The sequence below is a fragment of the Dendrobates tinctorius genome, unplaced genomic scaffold (genome assembly GCF_039654945.1).
Source record: "Dendrobates tinctorius isolate UK_male_01 unplaced genomic scaffold, ASM3965494v1 ptg000151l, whole genome shotgun sequence".
Taxonomy (NCBI): domain Eukaryota; kingdom Metazoa; phylum Chordata; class Amphibia; order Anura; family Dendrobatidae; genus Dendrobates; species Dendrobates tinctorius.
In genome coordinates, this window is record NW_027361818.1 from 13291369 (window position 1) to 13302446 (window position 11078).

The 11078-nt window shown below is 42.2% G+C and overlaps 1 protein-coding gene across 1 annotated transcript; it reads right to left on the bottom strand.

The window, feature by feature from the left end:
• Positions 1-6466: 6466 nt before the first annotated feature.
• LOC141049914 (olfactory receptor 1E16-like) lies at positions 6467-7390 on the bottom strand. The gene has a single exon (XM_073546754.1). It carries the CDS (start codon positions 7388-7390, stop codon positions 6467-6469), a length of 924 nt encoding a protein of 307 aa, XP_073402855.1.
• Between the last annotated feature and the right edge of the window lie 3688 nt (positions 7391-11078).

Consider the following 11078-nt stretch of genomic DNA (forward strand, 5'->3'; position numbering starts at 1 on the left):
CATATTTTATCTGCCCTGTTGAGAGTGCCTGCCAGATAAAGTGCGCATGCTCCGGAGCTGCGGCAGAAGAGGAGGACAACTTTGCTAGAAGATAGGAGGCGCCGGACCGCGACACCCATTGCATCGGACCGAACGTATAATCCAACTTATTTTTCTTATCTTTCAAGTAACATCAGGGACTTATCTATAGCATTACAGAATGCTGTAGATAAGCCCCTGATGGCGGTGCCGGCAGCTGACAGGGTTAAAATGGGGTGACAGATTCCCTTTAAAGGTAAAAGTTATAAAACAATCTCCAATCAGCTCCGTGTTCCTGTGACAACAGTTGCACATATTAATGCTTAGCTTGCAAAAAAAGGCTAAAAAGAGACTAACAGCTGTCTACAAATATCTGAAAGGATGTCGCAGTGTAGAGGGGTCATCATTATTCTCATTTGCACATGGAAACTTCAGAAGCAATGGAATGAAACTGAAAGGGAGATGATACAGTTTAAATATTAAAAAAAAAAAACATTTTGACAGTGAGGGTAATCAATCAGTGGAGCAGGCTGCCAGGAGAGGTGGTGAGTTCTCCTGAAATGGAAGTCTTCAAACAGAGGCTGGACAGAGATGGTTTAGTGGCTCCTACATTGAGCAGGGGGTTGGACACAGTAACCCTGGAGGTCCCCTCCAACTCTAACATTCCATTCTATAATATCTTGATGTGTGTAACAATTTATAGTTTCACCAAATATTACTTATGTAACAATGAACAAGGCTAAAGAAGCCCTCCTCTTCCCATCAATGTTTTTATCCTCTTAATATATTGCAATTATCATATCATACAGCACTGTGTGTGTACAATTGTTCATTTTTCCTTTCTACCCAGCTAATTCTTCTCCTTTTTTCTGCTATAGGTAGAAACATGGTCTTTTCTCTCTGCAAAAATCCTTCCCCTCTAACTCCTAACCCAGCTGCTCCCTCCTCCTGCCAGGGACTTTTGAAGTGACTTATGATTCATAAAGGGAAATTGACCCCCTCTTTCTGTATAGAATTTAGAAGGATTCAGCTCATCAGTTTTTAATCACGTGATGTCAGAGATCTAAAGGAAAATAAAATAATTAATTGGGTAGAAGGGCAAAATGAGCAATTGTAAGTACTCAGTGCCATATAATAGGAAGATTGCAATATTATAAGTGAATAAAAACGTTGATGGGAGCAGGAGTGCTTCTTTAAAAAAAACTATATAGAGAAATTGTGAAAAAATAGAAAATATGACATGTAATGAAAAGTATGTTGTCATTGAATCATCTCATCCAGGATTTATCTAATATATAAAGCTCAATGTGTATATGTGTGTATGTCCGGGATTGGCATCTGCACTGTCGCAGCTACAGCCCCAAAATTTTGCACAGTCACACGTCTGGACCCCGAGAGCGTCATAGGCTATGTTGTGAGGCGAAATTTTAACCTCGCGCGTTCCAATTCAAGAAACAATTTTGCCTATTATTCTTATCATTTCTATGGTGTTATCGTCCTTCTGTAGAGGTGGAAATAACACAATTTATTACCGTGCCAACACAGACCACCCTCTGACACAGACTGCAGGGGGATAGGATTAGAAAAACGGCTCAGCAGTCAGTATCACACAGCATAGGATTAGATACACAGCTCAGCAGTCAGTATCACACAGGATAGGATTAGATACACGTCTCAGCAGACAGTATCACACAGCATAGGATTAGATACACAGCTCTGCAGTCAGTATCACACAGGATAAGATTAAGGGGCCTTTACACATAGCGATATCGCTATGTGTGATACTTACCTCCGACCGGCTCCCCTGCTGTCTGTCGCTGATTGCGTGAGATCATGCAGCTCCATCTCTCGTCGGGCACTTCCTGCTGGCGCCGACGAGCGACGCGTGGACGCGGGCGGGAGGACGTCAGGATCGCCGCATCTGAAAGGCAAGTAACGACCGCTGCTGCGTCGCTACATCGCTGGTGAGATCTGCCTATTTGGCAGCTCACTAGCGACCATTTAGCAATGCACCAGGGATCCTGACTGGGTCGTTTCTTTGTCAGGATCGCTGGTGCATCGCTAAATGTAAAGGGGCCTATAGATACACGGCTCAGCAGTCAGTATCACACAGGATGGGATTAGATACACGGCTCAGCAGTCAGTATCACACAGGATAGGATTATATACACGGCTCAGCAGTCAGTATCACACAGGATAGGATTAGATACATGGCTCAGCAGTCAGTATCACACAGGATAGGAATAGATACACGGCTCAGCAGTCAGTATCACACAGGATAGGATTAGACACACGGCTCAGCAGTCAGTATCACACAGGATAGGATTAGATACACGGCTCAGCAGTCAGTATCACACAGGATAGGATTAGACACACGGCTCAGCAGTCAGTATCACACAGGAGAGGATTAGATACATGGCTCAGCAGTCAGTATCACACAGGATGGGATTAGACACACGGCTCAGCAGTCAGTATCACACAGGATGGGATTAGATACACGGCTCAGCAGTCAGTATCACACAGGATGGGATTAGATACACGGCTCAGCAGTCAGTATCACACAGGAGAGGATAAGATACACGGCTCAGCAGTCAGTATCACACAGGATAGGATTAGATACACGGCTCAGCAGTCAGTATCACACAGGATAGGAATAGATACACGGCTCAGCAGTCAGTATCACACAGGATAGGATTAGATACACAGCTCAGCAGTCAGTATCACACAGGATAGGATTAGATACACGGCTCAGCAGTCAGTATCACACAGGATAGGAATAGATACACGGCTCAGCAGTCAGTATCACACAGGATAGGATTAGACACATGGCTCAGCAGTCAGTATCACACAGGATGGAATTAGATACACGGCTCAGCAGTCAGTATCACACAGGATGGGATTAGATACACGGCTCAGCAGTCAGTATCACACAGGATAGGATTAGATACACGGCTCAGCAGTCAGTATCACACAGGATAGGATTAGACACACGGCTCAGCAGTCAGTATCACACAGGATAGGATTAGATACACGGCTCAGCAGTCAGTATCACACAGGATAGGATTAGATACACGGCTCAGCAGTCAGGATCACAGGATAGGATTAGATACACGGCTCAGCAGTCAGTATCACACAGGATAGGATTAGATACACGGCTCAGCAGTCAGTATCACACAGGCTAGGATTAGATACACGGCTCAGCAGTCAGTATCACACAGGATAGGATTAGACACACGTCTCAGCAGTCAGTATCACACAGGATAGGATTAGATACACGGCTCAGCAGTCAGAATCACACAGGCTAGGATTAGATACACGGCTCAGCAGTCAGTATCACACAGGCTAGGATTAGATACACGGCTCAGCAGTCAGTATCACACAGGATAGGATTAGACACACGGCTCAGCAGTCAGTATCACACAGGATAGGTTTAGATACACGGCTCAGCAGGCAGTATCACACAGGAGATGATTAGATACACAGCTCAGCAGTCAGTATCACACAGGAGAGGATTAGATACACGGCTCAGCAGTCAGTATCACAAAGGATAGGATTAGATACACGGCTCAGCAGTCAGTATCACACAGGATAGGATTAGATACACGGCTCAGCAGTCAGTATCACACAGGAGATGATTAGATACACGGCTCAGCAGTCAGTATCACACAGGATAGGATTAGACACACGGCTCAGCAGGCAGTATCACACAGGAGATGATTAGATACACGGCTCAGCAGTCAGTATCACACAGGAGAGGATTAGATACACGGCTCAGCAGTCAGTATCACACAGGATAGGATTAGATACACGGCTCAGCAGTCAGAATCACAGGATAGGATTAGATACACGGCTCAGCAGTCAGTATCACACAGGATAGGATTAGATACACGGCTCAGCAGCCAGTATCACACAGGAGAGGATTAGACACACGGCTCAGCAGTCAGTATCACACAGGAGAGGATTAGATACACGGCTCAGCAGTCAGAATCACAGGATAGGATTAGATACACGGCTCAGCAGTCAGTATCACACAGGCTAGGATTAGATACACGGCTCAGCAGTCAGTATCACACAGGAGATGATTAGATACACGGCTCAGCAGTTAGTATCACACAGGATAGGATTAGATACACGGCTCAGCAGTCAGAATCACAGGATAGGATTATATACACGGCTCAGCAGTCAGTATCACACAGGATAGGATTAGATACACGGCTCAGCAGCCATTATCACACAGGAGAGGATTAGACACACGGCTCAGCAGTCAGTATCACACAGGAGAGGATTAGATACACGGCTCAGCAGTCAGTATCACACAGGATAGGATTATATACACGGCTCAGCAGTCAGTATCACACAGGATAGGATTAGATACACGGCTCAGCAGCCATTATCACACAGGAGAGGATTAGACACACGGCTCAGCAGTCAGTATAACACAGGAGAGGATTAGATACATGGCTCAGCAGTCAGTATCACACAGGATAGGATTAGATACACAGCTCAGCAGTCAGAATCACAGGATAGGATTAGATACACGGCTCAGCAGTCAGTATCACACAGGATAGGATTAGATACACGGCTCAGCAGCCAGTATCACACAGGAGAGGATTAGAAACACGGCTCAGCAGTCAGTTTCACACAGGAGAGGATTAGATACACAGCTCAGCAGTCAGTATCACAGACGATAGGATTAGACACACGGCTCAGCAGTCAGTATCACACAGGATAGGATTAGATACACGGCTCACCAGTCAGTATCACACAGAATAGAATTAGACACATGGCTCAACTGTCAGTATCACACAGGAGAGGATTAGATACACAGCTCAGCAGTCAGTATCACACAGGAGAGGATTAGACACACGGCTCAGCAGTCAGTATCACACAGGATAGGATTAGATACATGGCTCAGCAGTCAGTGTCACACAGAATAGAATTAGACACATGGCTCAACTGTCAGTATCACACAGGAGAGGATTAGATACACAGCTCAGCAGTCAGTATCACACAGGATAGGATTAGATACACGGCTCACCAGTCAGTATCACACAGGAGAAGATTGGATACACGGCTCAGCAGTCAGTATCACACAGGATAGGATTAGATACATGGCTCAGCAGTCAGTATCACACAGGCTAGGATTAGATACACAGCTCAGCAGTCAGTATCACACAGAAGAGGATTAGATACACAGCTCAGCAGTCAGTATCACACAGAAGAGGATTAGATACACGGCTCAGCAGTCAGTATCACACAGTATAGGATTAGATACACGGCTCAGCAGTCAGTATCACACAGGATAGGATTAGATACACAGCTCAGCAGTCAGTATCACACAGGATAGGATTAGATACACGGCTCAGCAGTCAGTATCACACAGTATAGGATTTAATACACGGCTCAGCAGACAGTATCACACAGGATAGGATTAGGTACACAGCTCAGCAGTCAGTATCACACAGGATAGGGTTAGATACATGGCTCAGCAGTCAGTATCACACAGGATAGGGTTTGATTCACGGCTGAGCAGTCAGTTACTCACGATAGGATTAGAAACACGGCTCAGCAGACAGTATCACACAGGAGAGGATTAGGTACACAGCTCAGCAGACATTATCACACAGGATAAGATTAGATACACGGCTCAGCAGTCAGTATCACACAGGATGGGATTAGATACACAGCTCAGCAGTCAGTATCACACAGGATAGGATTAGGTACACGGCTCACCAGACTGTATCACACAGGATATGATTAGATACACAGCTCAGCAGTCAGTATCACACAGGATAGGATTAGGTACACGGCTCAGCAGACATTATCACACAGGATAGGGTTAGATACACGGCTCAAAAACAGGATGTGCCAAATGAGAGGACATTTTCTTTCCAAGAATTCCACTCATTCCATCTGATTTGTTTTTTGATTTTAAACGCCTCCAGTTTCCAGTTCAACTGCTATTTGCAATGTCCATTAACCATTGCTCAGGGGCAGTCCTTGATAGTACCGATCAATTTGCAATCTCCATGCTTTTCTCATGGTGAACTTTACCTGGTCTGTTCAAGAGTTGGAACGGCCAAAAATCTGTTCATCTTTGCACCAAAAGGAAAAACCAAAAATGTTGTTTATCAAAAGGCCCTTGAATGAGTTGAAAATAAAATACTATCAATACTTGGGTAATCGTTTAGTTAATTTGTGTTGAAAATCTGTAGTGTTGAATATATGATGTTAAATGTATTTATGTGCAATATAATCATTATAATTTGTTATAACTAACGAGAGTTGGTTACTATGGCCAGGCAACGCCGGGCTATTCAGCTAGTTGTGAATATTCTGTCAAGAAATTCCAGATGACAAACCTTCCGTTCCTCCCTTTCCCCATCTGGAAATACAGTAATCAGCTAAGATAGTCTCATAAATATGTGTGCTGCATTTAAGTATATCCTTAACATTTTCTAAACATTTGTTGAAGAGTTCTCCTGATCTCCTGATTCCTCAGACTGTAAATGATGGGATTCATCATTGGAGACACCACAATGTACAGCAGAGATAAGAACTTGTTTGTGCTCGATGATCTGTCATTGGATGGTGACATGTAAATCATGAAGATAGTTCCATAGTAGATGCATACAATGGTGAGATGGGAGCCACATGTGGAGAAGGCTTTTGACAAGCCACTGGTGGATGAAAGGATCATTATGATGAAGAAAATACTCAAATAGCTGATAAGAATTAAAGCCAAAGGGATGACAGCGCCAATGATGGAAAATACAAAGTCAACTAAAGTCAAGAGGTAAGATTCAGAGGTAGTCAATTCAAGAACATACCCAAACTCACAGTAGAAGTTGTCTATTGTGTTGCTACCACAAAACTCCAGCTGCCAAACAAAAATCATCTCACAGGAAAGGACAAAGTTAAAAAACCAGGAGCCAAGAACCATCTTGAAGCAAACATGAGGCTGCATTATAGAATTGTAGTGCATCGGGCGGCAAATGGCCAAGTACCGATCATAAGACATTATAGTGAGCAGAAAAATCGGGCTAAAACCAAACATGAATACCATATGGAGCTGGAAGATGCAGATCCTCACTGGCACCTCCTTCATGTCATATAGAATTACATTTAACATCATGGGCACAATGGTCGTAGTGGAAATGATATCGGCTACAGCTAGATGCTTGACAAGGAAGAACATTGGGGTATTGAGGTTGTGCTTGGTGGACACCAACACTATAATAAGGAGGTTTCCAGCCAGTATCATCAGGTAACAGAAGAGGAAAAGGATGAAGAGCAGGAATTTGTATTTATATAGACCTTTAAATCCAAGGATCAGGAACTCTGTGACTTCAGTCTGGTTGACGTCGCACATTTTCAGTGAATACACTGGAAACAAGAGAAACTGATTGAAGTCTCTTTCTTGCAAGAAAGTGAATTATGTCAATAATGAAAGAATTAAAAGATCACAATAATCTATATGTAGAAAAAATGCCTCATACACAGATTATCGATGCTGATAAGCCCCACGTGGAGATGACCCTCGGAGTATTGGGCCATAAGACTACGGCAGTCCGCAACTCGTATTTTTGAAAGTCAGTTACCAAGTGGCTGTGACCGTGTGACACTTGGGTGATACTGTGACTAATCTCATGAGTGAATTGTTGCCACATATACAGTAATTTAGGTATCATGAAATATTCCTCCCATTTCATATAAAGTAAGAGAACTTAATAAATCATCTAATGTTATATTTCATAAATAATAAATGAGGTTATCGGACACTTAAACATTGATGACTAAAGATGATTAATTCAATAAAAATGTGATTTCGCCTTTTTGCAAGGATTTTCCAAGTAATTTCCATTATTTGAGATGTTGTTTGTATTTAATATCCCTTTTAATACTCTAGGATCTCTAGACCGCAGAACATAATAGAAGTAATATGTAAAAAATAAAAAATGAATTCTTATCCTCACCTCTACTGTCCCTTCTTTCCTCATTGTCACCCGTCCAGTCCTTGTCGCATCTTCTGCTCCTGTAGAGAGAGCTACAATCCTCAAGGCTCTAACACATGAGCGGGGGATTCCAGCTGTGATGAAGCCTGGGAGGATTCTGCACAAAATAAAAAAAGGTAATAAAATCTCAACGCTCTCCCTGACTTTGCACGTACATTTCCAGAACCATACCAGGTCTCATCAGAGCCGGACGTTCCAGCTCAGTGTGAAAGGTCCAAGGATATTAGTACAAGCAGCCGAAATATGAAGATGATACGACAGGGACCAAACAGGTTACAATGAGGAGCAAAGAGGTCAGAGACATGAGCCGTAAGGAGAGTACAAGAACATCAACACTTTTTTACCTTTTGAAGGCCCTTAAAGTTCCAAACAATGGCTGCAATCCTAATATTATAAGTTCATACTTTATAACATGTGTTATTGGAAACTTAAAGATTGATGACTCGGCATGAGTGGATTAGGCAAGATTCATATTCACCTACCTATGCAAATTTTCCAGGTAAATTGGATTTGCAGAGAAGTTTTTCTGGGCAATGCAAAGGAAATCCTGAAAACACGACCTATCGGTGGCTCTTGAGGACCGGAATTGGGGAACACTGTTCTAGGTTATAGAAATGTTTTTGCCTGATTCAAAATTTACGACTTTTAAAAAGTCATTACATTTTTGCGCAAATTTAATCTAGTCCCTCCTTGAAGTGGTTTTATATGCGACAGATATTTTGTAAAATGTTTGCTACATTTTTTGAAACATACCAGTGTTTGAGTTTAAAAGTTGCATAAAAAGTGAAAGAAAAAACCTAACGACCATGTTTGATGAAATTCATAAGCTGCATACTCCATTTTGAAAAATTTCTCACAAAAAAACTAACAAAAATCTCAAGAAAAAAACAGAACAGTGAAATTAAAAAAGCAAATGATGAACTGGACCATGAGGCAGCAGCAATTACAAGAAGTAATGGGCGTCATCTGTTCCTTAGATGGAAAACTCCCTTAATGATAACAAAACCTACAAAAGACAAAATGAAAAAAACCCTGCTATAATTAAATAAGTAAAAAGCAAAAGTGCATTTAAATCATACACGGCTTTTATGTTATGTTTGATCAAATACAGTCTCACTAAGAACTCTGTATGATTTAAATGCACTTTTGCTTTTCACTTATTTAATGATAGCAGGGTTTTTTTCATTTTGTCTTTTGTAGGTTTTGTAAGCTTTTTAGCCATGTGAACATGCATTTATATGCTGCATGTGTACCAACTCAAACCAAGCTCAATTTTTGTGTTTTTTCCCTTAATGATAAGTATAATTTTAATGACCCTATCAATGATTTTCTTACCCAGAAGACCCACAATAATGCCGCACAAGAGCTGGATAATATGGATGTATGAGTGCAGCTTAAGTCATCATTTTGTGGCTCTAATTCATGACGGATTCTACAATTCTTCTGCCAGGAACAGTAGACAAATCTCCGGTAGTATACTCACAATGAATTCCGGACTGGAGCAGAGTGGAGGATTCAACAGCAACGTATTCATCTCAGTGATCTCTTCTCAGCACAGATCCGACACATATGAGGCCACCAGTGATATTTTCTTCTCTTTTTATGCTTTATTTTTCATATCAATAATATCCCCAGGATGACACCAGGGGGAATAAGAAGGATGGGAAGGGATTTCTTAAATAAGCAATCGAAAGACAAAACATTGTGTTATTGTAATTATCTCCAGAGACTATCACAGTCATGGGACATTGATAACTATAGATGAAATTATCATCTCATTATATTTGCAGAGAAAGGAAATAAAGAACCCCCAGATATTTTTCAATTATATTGTACCTTATTCTTACCTATCAAAAATTCAATGACTAAAATATAAACATTTAAGTCTCAGCCCTCAAAGAACTTTATGGGAAAGCCCCAAACTTAGCAGTGCCACCAACTTTAGATCGGGAATTATGTTACCCCTGTGTCTTCTCAGCCCTAGAATAAAGAAACCAAAGTTGGCAAGGGAAGAAGAGGCTGCTCACTAGAGCTGAGCGAATATTTCATTGTTCGTTTCGGATTATGATTTCCGAATTTGCAAAATTTGCCGATTAGTTCGTTAAATATTTACCGAACATAACTGAACACCATTCACGTCAATGTCATCAACTTCACCACAGTAGATATAGTCTTATAGGGACCAACAGGTCTTTCTCTACACCCAATCCAGCAGATGAACACCCTACAAGGTGTGTTCACATTTAAAGAAATGAGTGCCTTACACCACAGAAGTGGCATCAATTTCAACACAGTAGAAATAGTAGATTAAAGACTGACAGGTCATTGACTACACCCAATCCAGCAGATGGACACTAAACAACGAGTGCTCACATTTCCAAAAATTATTGGCATACACCTCCAAAGTGGCATCAATTTCAATGCTGTATTCAACCCTACCTTGGCACCTGCCTGTGCTACGACAGTCTTGAACTTCGAGACAACATTATCCCTTTCGTAGCCTCGTCTGCTTCCTCCTCTTCTTCTGGAACCACCATGTCCTCCCACAGGCTATTTAAAGTCTGTTCCAGCATGTAAATGGCCAGAATAATGATTCTGATGATGGCTTTGTCAGCACTGACCATCTTAGTAGCCAATTCAAAACTGTGCAGAAGGGTGCAGACGTCCTTAATCTGTGCCCACTCTGTAAACGTGATATGCACCAACTCCGTACTGTGTTGGCCCAGGCTGTGCGACATGACATACAGCCACAGGGCTCGTTGCTGCTGCCACAGTTGTTGCAACATGTGCATAGTGGAATTCCACAGGGTTGGCACATCGCAAATCAACCTGTTAACTGGCATGGACAAAGACCTCTGTATCAATGCAAGTCGATGACCAGAGGTGTGCGAAAAGCCAAAGTGAGCACACAGCTTATGTGCTTTCTGGAGCAGCTCACCCAGGTCAGGATAGTGGCTGAGTAAATGCTGCAACACTAGTTTGAGGACATGAGCCATGCATGGCTGTTTGACTGCGATCTCCAAGGCATATCAATTTTAAGACTGC